Consider the following 16,064-nt stretch of genomic DNA (forward strand, 5'->3'; position numbering starts at 1 on the left):
AGCATGCTTTCAAATGGCCCTGTGATGGGACACTGGACTGCATTATAGCAGCAGTTCTGAAGAGACTGGACCACCTCAGGGTGAGGTTATGTGACTCAGTCAGGAGAGATTAAAAAGCAAAGAAACAGAGAGAGTGGAATTACACTGTACCTATAAATAAAGGACAGGAAGGAAAATCACCAATAAGTTATTGCTATATTAGACTGATAGGTTTGGGTGATTTTTTTTTCTTCATTCTAATTTGTGTTTTTTCTTAATTTTTTTAAGTACGTATTACAGTGAAACAATTTTTTATCCATCCTGTACTAAACTAACTCACCAGATGAACCAATGCTCTCCATTCCCTGAAAACATTCTAGACCAACACCTATGCCTACTAAGCACTGGTGGTAGGGATGCTCCTGAGAATACCTGGGCGCTTGTGCTCCCTCCCACCAGGTAATCCTACTTTGCAATGATTTGGATAGACTCGATAAAGGTGAGTGATGAAAAAAAAAAAAAAACAATGGGGTGTAGTTTAGACCAACAAGATTTGGGAGCAGGAAGGCTACAAAACTCAAATTCTGCATTCATATATCTTTGTCTGTATCTAAGTTCTCATTCCCTTTTAAAGAAGCTGAAACTATAAATCATAAATGATGCATTTTAGGTGTGGTTTTTGTAAAAAGAGATGATGTGAAACCAAATAGTGGACCCACATTCAAAAAAAAAGGCTGGTCATACATCAAAAGAATGATCAAGGAATGTGCATGTTTGAGTTTCCTATTGAAATAAAATAACTCCAGTGCACATGCAGGTTTCTTTCATTATTCTGAGGCATTAATGAACTGTTTTGATTAATTAACCATAGTCATGTTCATATCACTTAAGAGATTTCTATTCTATTTCTGCCAGTGTAAGAAATACTACCTTCAATGCAGAGCCCCAATGTGGAGACTCTGGCTCCCTACCTCTGAGAGTGATGACCCCGAGTAGGGGGTGACCCTCTGGGCAGGACCCCCTCCCAGCTGTGAATGCTCAAAGGGCTCCATCATCTTCATCTGCGTCCTTTAAAAAGGATGTGAGCAATGACTGATTCTCTTGGTTCTTGGCCTTCTGTTTCGATGACAATAGGGACTCACAGGGTGAGAAAGAATGCTTACCCCTCGGAAAAAAAAGTAGACGCCCCCTAATACAGACAGAATCTCTCCAGTGACTCGGAAATAGTCTCCAACGGTATTATTCAGCTTATAGGGAGGCTGCAAGAAGCAGAGAAGATGGTGATTCCATTCTGTCATTTTTTCATTCAACAAACATTTATCAGGTGCCATGCCCTGGGATTAAAACCCAGCCTCCAAAATTAGAGACATGCACAAATGCAATGTACTGTGTCATGCGGACAGCAGCGAGGATACCACATGGGAACCGATTCCCCAACATGGCAGCCCCCAGGCACCAAGTGGAGCGTCCTTACAAGGCCTTGCCGTCTCCCGGCGTGGCTGGGGAGGGCGATGGGAGAGGTGGAGGTGCTCCTCCAGCTCCAACACCATGGACACTGGTCTCCCAGGACGAAACCAGCCCCCACACACGTGCATGTGTCATCCCTAATAGCAGCCATTGTTTTCCGGAGTGGATTTCCTTTCAGCATTTCACCGATGTCTCATAAGCATTAGTTTGCTAGCCGGTCTATTAGCACATTTCTATTTTTTCCTAAAATCAAGTCATTAAATGACCTTAACAGGTGGACAGAAATCAGCTTTTGCTGATTATGAAGTTGAGTTTTTGAACCAAATTTACAAGTAAAGCACCCTGGAAATGAAGGCAGCTCTTGGATGAAGACAAAGTCTGGTCTTAAGCTGATTTGTAGGGCCTGGCACAGAAGCAATGCTCAAAAATATAGGTTCAGGCGTGAATAATGAGCAAGCCAGCGAGGAAGTGAACAGAAGAGGATGGGCGAGCACAGTAGGTTTGGGGCTTAAACTGTCCCAGGCCCTAGGGACAGCCAACCCAGAAAGAGTTGTTTCCTGAGCCCTAACTCCTCCACCCTGTCTAACCTAACAGTCCCCCTGTGCAGCCAGGGGCCCTGTGACCACCACCAGCCTTGAAGAACAATGAGGCTGAAGGACAGGGGCTGAGAAAGGAAAACCTGAGCCTGGAAAAACCATGCAGCCTCCAGCACACCCTTCCCTCTTCTCCAGTGAGACTGGAGGGAGTCCAGGGTAGGACTGAGGGTCTCCCCACTTCTGAGGCTGGAGCCTCGGGCCATACCAAGCCGTCCACGGGCCTATAGTAAGCAGCGGTGGTGAAGATGATCATATACAAGCAGTAGACAAAGAAGTTGAAGTAGAAGATGCGCTTGACAAATCGGTCCCACTTGTCCTGCAGGAGTCGGTTCAGCGGTTCCACCAGGAGCATGTCATGGCGATTCTGAGGGGAACGAAGAGAGGCAAGTCTCATGCCCCTGACCAGGAACCACCTCCTACAGCTGGCATCTGCCAGCAGCCCATGGAGCTTCCCAAGCCCACATCTCCAGGCATAGCCAGGCCCTGGCACAGAGAGGGTCACAGGCGATGTGATCTAGCAGGCAGCCAGAGCCTAGGGACTTGTCTCAGCTCTGCTATGATTCTGTTATGACTCAGACTTCAATTCCCCCATGTGTACAGTCAATGAGGGTTAAACTGGAAAAGCCATATGTGCCCTTAGAATTTAAGAGCTCCCAAATGTTGCCCAACATTCTATGCCCTAATCTCTAATAACTCACTTCAGAGAGTTCCCTTCCTTATTTTTCCCCCAATAATGGGAAGAGGCTGGTGTAGGCAGAGCTTGCATGAGGGCAGGCAGGAAGGGGCCTCTGGATTCTTTCTTTCTCACCTTTTCAGACCTGACTTTACCAGCAGGCATGAGATGTAAAGGGAACTAGGAAGCTTTTCCTGCAGTGGGAGGGCACAGAGCCTGGGATACTACCGTTACAAGCATGCTTTAGGGCACAAGTCTCATATCCAGGAGATCCTTGTCAAAGTTCAGCTATTCCAAGGATGAGCTGAAATCAGATAAGCTCAGCCTCTCACAAGCCATCGAGTAACAGCCACCACCCTAATAAGCTTGAGCTCCCTCAATGAGGTCCCTGTTCAGTATCTTCTTGAATATCTTTGGGGATGGGAAGCCCCCACTGCCTCAAAAAACCTGTGGCAGAACACTAACTGTGAGGAGTGCTGTTCTTTGGAGTAACGTCAGTTTTCTCTGCTTCTACCCCAGAACAAGTTTGCACACAGTAAGAGCCTCAGAGGGTCAAGAGGCCAGCAAAGGCGCCAAGTCATTTTTATAAAATAGCTACAAAGAAGCTAAAAGAAAAATATGTGTGTAAGCTTGAAATGGAAAAGGGCTTCCTAGGTAAGACACAGCTTTCAGAAGCTATATAAGAAAAGATCAACCAATTTAACTCTATCAAACAGAAAAATCTTTATAAATAAATGATGCCATAAACCAAAGTTGAAAGAAAAGATAGACTGGGAGAAAATAAAATATTTGCAGCATGTCCAATAGATAGAGGATAAATTCATTGCATAAAGAGAGGATCAACAAAACAAGAAGCATGTACTGAACAGTCCAGTGTAAGAGATGAGCAAAAGACAATGAGTAGGAAATTCGTGGAAGGAATACAAATGGTCAATAAACAAATGGAAAAATGCTCAACTTCATAGTAATCAGGTAAGTGAGAATTAAGAATTAATCGTTAAAAGAAAAAAAAGACTAATATATCCAGGTTGGCAAGCCCAGAGGTAGATGTGTACCACTAGGCATATACACAGACACTGTCTTTCTGGGGGACAGTTTGGCAGTGGCTATTAAAACATTAAAATGTTCATACTTTTTGACTGAGCAATTCTTATTCCAGGTACCCATCATAGAAAAATACTCAAACCCGTGCAAAGAGTCAGGCAGCATTGAGATAGCCAAAAACTGGAAATAACTCAAACGTTTTCCTTTGGATATTTACACCCCACCCTATTGTGGAGTACCATGCAGCAGTTTCTTTTTAATGAAGCAGACCCATACGTACTGAGATAAAACTACCTACAAGACATGTTATTAACTGAAAACACTAGCTGTTTGACATTATGTATAGTATGATCCCACTTATGTAAACCAAATGAAACTATTCGTTTTATATGGTAAAAAGGTAGATTTTTGCCTATGTACTTCTGAAATACTTACAATTTTACAGGAATATAATTGTATATGGTTTGTATAATTAAGAAAATCCTTCAGCGGGACTGAATGGGGAGATGCGGCTCCAAGACCCAGACCTGGGCAATGGGTTTTGATAGATGAGAGAGGGCAGGCATAGCTGCTCCAGGGGCTGGGGTTGGGGAGTGGGGTGCAGTGAGACCTGAAGCCCTCCCAAGCCCACTCACGGGGGTCTCACTGCTGCTGTAGGCGATGACCTCCAGCACCGAGTTCTTCTCCCAAGTGTCAATGCAGGACAGGTCGTAGAGAGAGGAGTGAACGGGTCCGTAGGCCCACTCGGTGAACTTCCTTGACAGATGCCTGCACTCGGGCTCCTGGATTTCCCTCTGGAGGATATAGGCCAAAACCTACCCCGGGTACAAGAGCCTGTCAGATGCCCAGTCTCAGGCTGCAAACCCACCCCGGCCACCAGCTCTGCTCGGAGAATAACTGCTTCCCACCCATAACCCCCACCCCAGGCCCAGGAGAGGCCCCACTTCTATGCAGTTGCCTTCTGACCACCATCACAATTAGCTTGTCCACTACCCCACCCTCAAATGCAGCCCCATCCAGAGAAGTCCTGATCACATTTGGACCCCGATGTGTGTAAACTTGAAATGGAAAAGGGCTTCCTAGGTAAGACAGAGCTTTCAGAAGCTATATAAGAAAAGATTAACCAATTTAACTCTAACAAACAGAAAAATCTTTATAAATAAATGATGCCAAAGTTGAAAGAAAAGATAGACTGGGAGAAAATAAAATATTTGCAACATGTCCAATAGATAGAGGATAAATTCATTACATAAAGAGAGAATCAACAAAACAAGAAGCGTGTACTGAACAGTCCAGTGTAAGAGATGAGCAAAAGGCAATGAGTAGGAAATCCATGGAAGGAGTATAAATGGTCAATAAACAAATGGAAAAATGCTCAACCTCATAGTAATCAGGTAAATGAGAATTAAGACATCAGTGAAATCCCCTTTTGGCTCCATTCCAGAGTGTGGACAGCCAGTGGCTCCATTTGAGAAAATCTCAAGGAGCACCAAAAGGAAATAAAGAAATTCCAAGAAATGAAATCAATGTCATCAAGCCAGGCTCCTCATCTTCAGAGGCTCAGTATGAGCAGGAATGAGCTTCTAGAATCCCTGGGCACTAAGAATCTCCCTTTCTTTCCAATTCCAACTGCCCTAACCCACCAAAATCCCCAAGCTCCTGTTTTGGCGTGAGCCTGCCCTACCCCAAACTCTCTTCTTAGGAACCTCTTGATCATCTAAAATCTAAAACCACCAACAGCTCCCTTTTCTATTTCACACTTCATTCAACCTGTCCCCACCACCCCTTTATTCTCCCATCCCATGTTTTGCTCATGATTTTCAGAGTTCAGAATCAGAAATGACCACATATGCCATACTGAGTTCCACCCAACTCCTCATAATTTCTCGCTTCCCCTAACCCTACAGGCTGGCATTAGAGAACCATGGTCCCATATAAGCAGGAATGCCAGGCATGCAAAAAGCAGGCAGCCATCTCCCACAACACCTTCACTGAGCCACACCCCAAGCTCAGGGCCAGAAGTCCTCTCCCTTACCCCAATCTTCCCGCTCCCGGCAGCCAGAGCCAGCGGTGTCAGCCCCTTCTTGTTGGTGAGCTCCTCCAGCTTCAGCGTAGGGTGGAGTTTGGCCCCCAAGATCAGAATCTCATTATACATGCTCGTCACAAACTTGGTGTTATCGGCCGTGTTGTCAGCCACCTCCACCAAGGCGTGCAGCACCGTGTTGCCCACCGAGTCCCTGGCGCTGATGTCTGCCGGCTGCCAGGAGTTCTGCAGTAGGAACTTCACGATGCCCAGCTGGTTGGTGCACGCGGCCAGAGATAGGGGCAGCTCACCTGCAGCCAACACAGGGCACGGAGCTACACCCACAACACATGCCTAGCCCTGCCAGTGATACTTGGTGGGTCCCTGAACCATGGGGCCTCTAACTCCCTCTGCATCTGCTCCAAACCTCCCCTATCACAATACCTAAAAGCCACATGGTCTCCCTACCAAAGTAAAAGCCAGGCTGCCCTTTGGTTTTCTTGAAGAAGTCCCCATTGGCTGCAGCCTGGACATCTGCTCCATTCTCCACCAGGAGGGTCACCAGGGCCATGTTCCGCCTCTCGATGGCAATGTGCAGTGCAGTCTGGCCTGTGGAGGATGCACGCTATTGGCTTTGTGATCGAGTTCTATGGAGGTGCCTGACAGGTGCTGGGGAAGGCCCCTGGGCAGGCAGCAGCTGCCATAGTGGGGACTGGGCGGAAAGTGCCCAGATGACGCCCCACTGGAGGAGGGCCAGGTCAGGATCCCCAAATGGGGCAGGGGAGCCTCTGAGGCAACAGTAGAGCCCCCTTGGGAACAGATACACCAAACTGGGAGCTGTAGGAGTCAAAATTGCCTGGGGGCAAAGAACAGAATAAGAGAAGGGGTGGTGAATTACAGGGATAGGGAACACCCCAGTCAGCAGTAGGGGAAGGCAGGGACCTCCCCAGACCCAGGAGATAACCACCTCAGTGGCTGGAACAGGGAGTGAGTTCAGAGGCTTGGTTCCAGGTGCTGGTGGGGACTGAGCCCTGCAGGACCTTGCCCCATCTCCTCACCCTTGTAGTAGCTGTCCGTGTAGCTGGCGTTGACAAACTCCTTCAGGCTGTCCGTCTGCTGAGCAATATCCAGGAGCAGGGGGATGGTCTCGTTCTGCCCACCGTGCAGGTTGAGCATGGCTTTCAGCAGACAGGTCTTTCCTGTCTCTGGGTCTGCAAGACAAAGAGGGTCAGCACTGGGCTCAGCAGCCAGGGACCCTCCCAGCCCTCTGGCAGGCCACCTTTGAACTCAGTGTCTGTCAAGTGCTTCCTGGTCTTCTGCAGAAAGAACAGCAGGCTCTCCAGCTCCTCACAGTTATTCTGAGCAACGGCTTCAAAGATCTTCCTACGATCATAGAGCTCAAAGGACTTCTCGGCCACAGTCACAACAGAGTCCTGGGACAGCTGCCTGGGGGCCAGAAGATACCCTTGTCTCATGCCCCATCACTCCGCAGCCCCGGAGGCCCGTGAAGATTATCAAGGGAGCATCACGATTATCAAGGGAGCACTAAGAAAGCACAAGGGAAAATGCATGGTACAAAACCTGCCCCTCAGTCTAGCTGGCTGTCCAAGAAACTCGTGTAGACCTAAAACAGTGGGGCGCATGTGCCCCCATTCCATCCACCTGTCTGCAGACATCATCTGGAACGCCTCCACCACTGCCACCTTCCCCAATATCCAGACCCCTCTGCCTGCTGGGTGCTGGGACTCAGGAGACAGTAGCCTGGAGGGAGCTGAAAGCAGGAGTTTGAACAGCCTAGGCTCAGTGAAAAAGCAGTCCTTATACCTCCGCAGAACTCAGCCAGCCTGTATGCCCTCTCTGCCCTGCCTTGGAGGAGGCAAGAAGGCTGGTGGTTTCCTCACTGCAGCTCTTTGGTACTTTCTGCCTAAAAGCATCTTGACCTTGGGCTTTGTCCAAGTGTTTGGGGCTGGTGGGTATTCGAGGTCTGGAGACATAGAGATGAGCTGGCAGCTAGGATCAGACTGACGTTTTGTCTCATGAGGTCTTATGAGTGCAGACGCTGGACCAGGGGACATCTGAGGGCTCCCCAAACTTACCTGACACAGGTGGGGCCATCCCCAGGCCTCTGGATGATGACAGCGGGGCTGATTGTGATGGCCGGGCAGGAGGTAGGCTTGCCTTCCCCGTAAGAGCAATCCATAGGGGTAGCCTCCTCTGAGTCACCCCTCCCAAAGAGCCGGGTACGGCTCTTGGCTGTGGAGAAGATGTGGGGCTTGGCTGGAGGTGGCTTGGAGTTAGGGTCGCCATCCAGGGGTTCCTCTTGGGGCAGCTCCTCAGGCTCCCCTGAGTCTGAGCTACCCCATTTCTTCATCCTTGCAAAACCCTCCATGGCCCAAGATGCAGCCTATGGGGAGATACTGAGATCAGGTTTGTTCACAGCTTGAGGAAAGCCAGATCCAAATGATCCCCCACCCTCCTTGCAAAAGCTCCTGTGAAGCAGGACAGTCCAACAGTCCGACGGGCTACTGCCCCAGCCTCCCAGGGTTGAAGCTTTCTGAGATGGTGAATGAGCCAGCACGGTACCTCCCACCCCAGACACCCGAGGGGTGAGCAGGTACTCTGGCATCCACTGACGATCAAAGTTCTAGAGTGAATGGGGTCCTCACTGCCCCCACCCCCCCTCCATACACACATCCAGCTTTGAGCCAGCAGGCCCTAATAGAGGGACTGGAGTGGATTCCTCCTCTTCTCTGAGTCTCAGTTGCCTCATCTACTGAGTGGGGGGTGAAAAGAGGGCTCTGCTCTGCCTCCTTCCCACAGCCAGAATCAAGGAGAAAAATGGGAGGGGCTATCCTTGGCTGTGTATTCAGAAAGTAACTAGGTGTCAAGGCTGGCTCAACCCCCAAGAGGCGGAACAGTCCATGTCCCCAGGAACAGGACAGGCAGGGCCCTGAGTGACGGCAGAGACTGATGCACTTGCACCCCATTCTACACAGGCCCCGGTGGCCCGTGTCTCCATATCATCAGGCATGTGTGCAGCCTGCCTCTGAGCTTCATTCAGCCTGGCTGCTACAACCATGGAGTTTCTAAGGGACTTTTTGTACTTTATGTCATTTTTGTGAAATTAATATATTTCATGCATTCTGGCCCTGAACTTTTCAACTTGAAGTGGTTTGGGTTGCTCGGTATTCCAGGTCTGAACCCCGCCAAGATAGGCCAGCAGTTAGTGTCAGCATATATAGCCATAAGCATGCATTGACATTGTTTTCCAGCTCCACCCCTAACTGCATCTCTGCTCTTTCCCTCCACCCATCTGGGCGTCCCCACCAAACCAAACCACACCCTAATGCCCAGAGCCATCTGCATATTCTGTCTCAAGGGTCTTTGCTCCCACAGTTCTGTCCACCTGGAGTGCTTTTTCCCCTACCTCCCCTTGCCCAAATCCTACCACTTCTCAAATGCCACCTTCTCTCATCCTCAATGGCGCCTCCTCCATGAGGGCCCCTAACTTTGGCACCAGTTGTGCCCCTCCCTTCCCCAGAGTATCCCAGCTCATTGTCCAGCTGTCTCTTATAGCCCTCTAAGCCCAAGCCACCTTGTGGTTTAGCAGTTTCTGTCTGTCGCTGCTTTATTCCCCATGCCCTGTGACCTCCTCTTGGAAAAGGCCCTTGCCTGATCTGTTGCTTTATGAAAAGAGCTGTGTTAGTCCCCATGGGGAAAATGGGAGAGATTAGATACCAACTCTTGCAATTCCCATTTCCGTGGGAAGTTAGGGAGATGAATATTCCAGCAAGGTTGGATTCTGGAAAAGAGTCACTTGAAGCCTTCTCAAGTCCTGAATTTTCTGATGAAAGTTCAGGCTGTAAAAACCTGAAGCCCACAGCAGGGCCATAGCAATGAAACAACTGTCATCTAGTGCTCAGATCCATGGGGGGAAGAAAATAAAAGCCTCTGCTCTTGGTATCTTGTGAACATGACAGCTGACTGCTGGCCCATTCCCACTCCTGGCCTGTTCTGCTCTCAGTAGGGCCTGAGTTTTCTCTGATTCATCCAACAGGTGAAATCTTGAAGCAAGAAGACCCCCCCAGCCACAGAAAGCCCTGCTTCCCAACCATTCACCCACTCATTTGTCCAGTGCTTCAAAGCCCATCCACTTGAGTCCTGCTGTTCTAGCCAAACCTGACGTGTGTCCAGCTCATGAGCCCCACAGTCCTAAGCTGAGGGCAGAGAGATGAGTCAGACTCCATCTGAGACAGAAACAAGGTACCAGCCAGGGCAGGGAGACAAAGGAAGGGCGAGGGTGCTGAAGAAGGCTTCATGGAGCAGGTGACAGGTAGGGCTGCACCTTGAAGTGAGAGCAGGGTTGAGCAGGGATTGGTGGAGACAGCTGGGCTCCCTGGAGTGGCTAAAGAGAACACTAGTGGGGACATAGTTGCATAGATAGTGGAGGCCATTGGAAGCTTCAGAAGCATGGAGACCAGGGGCTAGTCTGTGCTTGCAGTGCTGATAGTACGAGGAGCCCATCAGCACTTACAAGACATAAGAGGCTAACTAGAATAAAAATTGAAGTTTTTGAGCTTTCACTATACACAAGGCACTATTTTGAGCACTTCATACATATTCACTTATTTAATTCTCACAATGTCCTTAAGGGGTAGACTTTTTTACAGATGGGGAGACCACAGCACAGAGAGGTTGAATTACTTGCTTGAGGTCACACAGTAAGAAGTAGAACCCAGATCTGATGCCAAGCAGCCTGGCTTCAGAACATCTCCAGTGCTGTACACCCTCTCTGGAACACTCCTTCTCTTTGTTGGCCATTAAACTCAGCCCCAAATTCTGCAGCAGGGCCTGGGGGTTGATCAGATGAGGCACGCCCACTGCCAAGGCCAGGCAGGTGGGGACAATGCCCTACCAACCAGCAACACAATCCTCCTACTCAAACGAGCATCCCAGAAAGTTCAAAACCCCAAATCAAAGTGTAAATGAAACCAGGCCATATCCCACCCTCGGCTCTACCAGGCACATCAGTGGCCTCTGCTTGGATAAGATTGACTGCAAAACCAAGAATAGAATCAACTCCCTGACTAGCAGCTCTTAACAGCCCAACAAGAGAGCACCTCTCAGCGGGAGCCTCTATGGTACTTTCATCTCTGTTCTTTTTTAGCGAATTTGCCTCTTCCTCTGAACAGTCCAAATCTAACAAATGCAGTAAATAGGAGCAGCGCACATGGTGCTGTCATCCATTTAGTTGACAAACACTGAATCTGCACTGCACACCCTTCATCTGATTTCCCACTTGAAACCAAGCTTCTCTCCTGGCCATTTGCTCTGGGCCAGGAGGAAGGACTGGGACAGGACAGGCTGTCAGAGCCACGTTTGAGGTGTGCCCAGTACATAAGCCACCACAGCCATGCACCTGTAACAGCAAAATGCTCTACAGCAATAGGGGAATTTCCAACCATGAATTAAGCAGACCCATGTTGCCCGTCTGATAAGGTGGGGTTCTGATTTATACAAGATTCACAAACTCATCAATCTAGACAATGGAGGGTCCTAAAAAAAAACAAAAAAACAAAAAAACACTGCCCAGCAAAGACCTGATTTGATCTCTGGATCTTTCTCAATTTCAGAGCCAGGAGAGGCCCTGCCTGCCACCTGGGAGTCTCCCTTCTTCTCTCCCCAGTCCAGGTGAGATGTCCCTGGGCATGGCTCGCCTGCTCCCCTTTCTGCCCCAATATCCTTTTTCTTCCAGCCTCATGCATGCTCCTGGAATCCCATCCCTCTCACTGCCCATGAGTTTCTGAGAGGCTGGAAGAATGCCAGCCCAGAACCCAGCCCCTATTACTCTCATCCCATATCCCCCCTAAACATTTCCTAAAGAAGCGTGGAAAACCATGGGCTTCCCAACCTAAGGGCAAAGAACTTGAGGGGCTCGGCAAGAACAAAGCGAGAGTGGAGCCTGGACAAGACCCCAGGGGTCCTGCCTTCCAGACTAACACTCCTTCACTCTGTACAGAGGACAATGCATGAAAACGTCCAGCCACAAACCACCAGCACCAGCAGCCCCTGCAGCCGCTTCAGCCCATCCTGACTCTGGTCAGGGAGCAAATAATGAACAGTGACAACAGCAACCAGCAGTAGCATGGACCGAGTGCTTACGATTAGCTGGGCTCAGTGCACTGCAACCACAACTGCATCTCAGGCTCCCAGAGACCTTGGAGGCAGCCACTGTTCTTATTCCCAGTTTTCAGGTGGGGTAACTGAAGCTCCAAGAGAGTAGTTGAACAGACCATAATCACGCAGCTACAAAGTGGTCAGGCTGGGGTGGAACCAGGCAGCCCAGCCCAGAGGCCCAGCTTCTGACCACTCACTAAGCCTTCCAACAAGCTCGCATTCATGCAGGCCACTGGATAACAGAAGGGACTCACCAGCTGGACACAGGCACACCCCAGACCAAGCGGGCGCTGGTGAGGTGAAGGTGGTTGTAACGTGCAGGGAGAGTTGGGCCGGTTAAGAGAGAGAAGTCGGCTCCTCTGCCTGTGAGGGTCCTCGGCCCCTCCTCAGCCCCTCCCCGGCCGCGGGCTGCTCTGTTCTGACAGGGATGGGCTGTGGGCGCAGTCTGGCACTCAAGGAAAACGTTTCCAGCAATGGCAGCAGCTGCTGTTGCCTTGGCTCTGATTCCCAGAGGATGCCGAAGCTTTTCCCATCATTTTTGCCCTTTTTCAGAAACCACTTAGCCACTGCCCCTCCTCCAATCATGCCAGGGCCAAGGTGCACTTTTCCAGAGACATGCAGCCCAGAACCAGCCAGACCTCGGCTCTCGGGGAAGGAGGGCACAGCTGGAGCCTCCCAAACCCACCACTCCCGCAAGCAACAAAGGCACTTTCTCCACCAGTGTCGACTGTGACTGCTCCATTTTTTAATGTAGAAGCAACAGAAATGACCAGGTCACCCGTCACAGGGTCCTGGCCTAGCATTTAAGGGTCTGATTTTGAGTGCCGGCTTTGCCACCAACTCTGTGTAACCTTGAACCACTTCTTGCCTCTTGGTTCCCCGGTTCCCTGTGTGCCAAACCTGGGGTGGAGACTGAGGGGGAGGTTCTGAGTCTGCCAGGTCTCTGCCTTTCTCACGGGAGCTCCTCATCTGGACCACAGAACACAGAAAACTCTCTGAGTATTTTCTCAGTTCTTCTGGTACCATCCTGAATGCACAGGGGAGAAGTTAATTCATCATATACAATGGGGCCGTAGGATTTAAGCCTCTCCTAGAACCTCCTGGAACCTGGCTGAGCAAAGCTGCAAGGTCTTTCTGGGTGTGGATTCAGACTACAGCCCCAAATTCCTTGTAGAGCCATCCTAGCAGTTACCTAATTCCAGGACCCCAGTAAGCCGTGGGTCAGATCACAACCTGAAGTAAGCGGCCACATGCCAGAAACCTGTCCGGAGTAGCTCACAAGCTCTGATCCCTGAGTCAGGGCACTAAAGTGTGGGTGCCCTCTCAGTTCCACATGACATTTTATGTTTTACAAAGAGCTTCCATAAACCCACTCTCCCAGGCCATACCACAACCCCGGTGGCCGAGCAGATTGCCATGACCATTCCACAGATAAGAAAACGATGACAAAGCGATTAGACAATTGCCCAGGTCACAATGATGGCCTGGGCATGGAAGCTGGCCCCATTCCACCATATATTCCACTGTCTCCCTCGGCTTAGACACCTTTTTCTGTGTCTAAATTCAATTAACCTGAACCTTAGGATTGATGCTTAATCGCGATGTCAGAATCTGTAGTATATAAAAGACTTGTCAGCAGGGATCCTTCAATCCACAAATCCTTGGGATCATTGTTCCTTCTAACCATGTGGAACTGAAGCGCCCCTGGGATACCTTGTTGTCTCCATGGTGGCCATGCCTCGTTATGCCTTGCCCTATGCACAGGGATCCCTGGGACCTGTCTTTAGTGCCCATCCCACACACCCTCCCTCAACACATTCCCCTCTCCCAAGGATCCATCTAGCATTTCCAAGCCAGCAACTCCTTCATCCAGGCCTCCAGTCCACTCTGCCCTGAACTCCATCCTTGCTTCTCCAGGTAGAAGGCCACAGCCCTCTCTCCTCAACATGTTCCGAGATGGACTCCTCTTCCTGCTACATCTAGCTCCCCCACAGTATCCCCTGCTGCAAAGTACCAACTTTCTTTCAGTCACCAAGTGTGATATACTTTGTCATGTCCTACTCTCCTTCTCTGCCCTTGGCTGTCTGGGCTATATCTCTGTAACTCACATCCATCTCTTTCTTTCCAATTCAGTGGCCACTGCCTCAGTGAAGGCCCCTTTTTCTCACCTGCAGGACCAAAAGTGTCTCCCTTCCCCAGGCCAGCCACCCTCTTACCCCCACCTCCAAAGTAATCACCCTAGAACCTTACCCTGGATGTGCTCCTTGGTCTCTCAGTGGTCCTCAGCTCTTCGCCAGGCACCCCGAGCTCATAGCCCCAGTCTCCTCTCCCACTGTGACCCACCTTCCTCCAACACCTAGGCACAATCCTCCCCAGACACACTAACTTCAGCCTGCCTCCTGCTTTTCCCTGCCCTCCTTCTGCCTAACATGCTCACCCCTTCTCAAGGCCCAGATAGCAGGTGACATCTTGGGGGGGGTGGGGGGACACTGAGATTCTATGCTTTGAATCCCACCTCCACCAAAAAAAAAACTTCCCTGCCCCAAGGGCACAGACTAAAGTGCTCAACTGGAAGCTCCTATGGAAACTTCAACCTATACACTTCCTATGGCGACTGACCACATATGATACTGGTTGACAGGAGGAGCAGTGAGTATTTATTGAGCACTTACAATGTGCTAGGTGCCAGACTAAGCACTTTGTTGTATTACCTCATCGGCTCTTCACCAAGTTTCATGAGGTCAGTATGACTTGTCCCCATTTTACAGATAAAGAAATGTCACACAGGTAAGTTGTGCAACTTTCCCAAGGACAGGGACAATTGTACAAGTCTTGTCTGGCGCTTCCTAAACCTTATATTGAAGTTAACTTCCCTGGTCTCTGCTTAATGATTTTAAATGCTTTCAGGACAAGACAGGGCTCATAAGCCCTTCATTTCCCTTCTCTAAATCTAGTACCAAGTCTTGCCCAAAATACCACATGGTAAACATTGACTTGTTTGGCTTTATCTGAACAGCACCTGCCCTGAGTTGTTCTACTGAAGCCCGCGCAGTGGTGGCTGTGATAAGACCTTGGGAATGAATGTCACTGCCATTGGTGTGATTTCCGGGGCCATAATTTGAAACGTGGTGTTTTCAAGTCAATGTAATAATGTAGCCATTAAAACTCTTTGTGACTAGACTGTGCTTTGATGATGACTTACGGCAGGAAGCACTTCTCTATACTTGGGTGTGGAGGGTACCAGAGGCAGGGCAGTGGGGCAGTGTGGGTAGGCTGCACCCGTAGGTGGGTGGGCCAAGTTGGTGTGTCACCCATGACCACCAACACCACTAATGGCCACAGTCCTTTCTTCTTTCTTTTACCAGCAGGGAGCACCTTCACTTAAGCTGAGCCTTTGACCTTAGCAATAAGAGTCAAATTTATTTCCTTCGTCCAGGTGTGTTCCTCTCTAATTTAAGGTCAGACATTTTGGCACAACTAGAAACCAACAAACTCCCACGTTTTTAAAAAGCCTGAGTACCGAAACTGGAACCGGGCAATCTGGCACCTCTGATAGGAACTAGGTAGGAACTGGGTAGTCCAGCCTCAGGCAAAGCGATGAAGGCACCTCCACAGGCTGAGGTCCAGGATCCAGGTGGTGAATGGTACACCTGGAAGAAATCACCTTGCTTCAGCATTTGCTCTGTGAGATAGTGTCACCAGCTGCCCTTGCAGATCTAAAAAGAGGGCAGGGGCCTGCAAGAGAGGCCAGAACCCTCCAGAAGTGGATGGAGTTGGGGAGGTGAGCACCAGAGGGATCAGGCATTCACTCAGCCCAAGAGGGCTGTGACTCAGAGCAGGAAATGGGAACAAGAAGGCAACAGCAGGTGGCGGCTCAGCAGAGAACGCTGTGGCTCACTGTATCAGCAGAGAATGGAGCTATGAGTCCAGAGGCCAACTGCCAGGCACAGGCTATGTGGACTCGAGCTGATGGCTGAATCTCTGCTTCTTCATCCACAAAGCAGGCAAGAGCACCTGCCTTGCCTATACTACAGGGATAGTCTGGTGATTAGTAAGGATTCTGATGTGACTGGGCTCCATGAGCCAATAAAGCCCTAGACAAGCA

The 16,064-nt window shown here is 49.7% G+C and overlaps 1 protein-coding gene across 3 annotated transcripts in view; it reads right to left on the minus strand.

Annotated features, from left to right (window-relative positions):
* The window catches only part of TRPV1 (transient receptor potential cation channel subfamily V member 1), a 42,340-nt gene that overhangs the window by 15,012 nt on the left and 11,264 nt on the right, over positions 1–16,064 (minus strand). For 2 of the 3 annotated variants that reach the window (XM_077165562.1, XM_077165561.1), the window contains exons 2-9: positions 7,879–8,186; positions 7,062–7,228; positions 6,841–6,993; positions 6,251–6,391; positions 5,795–6,093; positions 4,395–4,574; positions 2,248–2,406; positions 1,143–1,238 (exon numbers count right to left, since the gene is read on the minus strand). In XM_077165562.1, coding sequence (XP_077021677.1) covers positions 1,143–1,238; positions 2,248–2,406; positions 4,395–4,574; positions 5,795–6,093; positions 6,251–6,391; positions 6,841–6,993; positions 7,062–7,228; positions 7,879–8,171 — 1,488 coding nt within the window. In that variant the 5' untranslated portion in view covers positions 8,172–8,186. Of the gene's footprint in view, positions 1–1,142; positions 1,239–2,247; positions 2,407–4,394; positions 4,575–5,794; positions 6,094–6,250; positions 6,392–6,840; positions 6,994–7,061; positions 7,229–7,878; positions 8,187–13,151; positions 13,724–16,064 lie in introns of those variants that run through there. The other variant, XM_077165563.1, reaches the window with a different exon arrangement.

This window comes from Tamandua tetradactyla, chromosome 6 (genome assembly GCF_023851605.1).
Source record: "Tamandua tetradactyla isolate mTamTet1 chromosome 6, mTamTet1.pri, whole genome shotgun sequence".
NCBI lineage: Eukaryota > Metazoa > Chordata > Mammalia > Pilosa > Myrmecophagidae > Tamandua > Tamandua tetradactyla.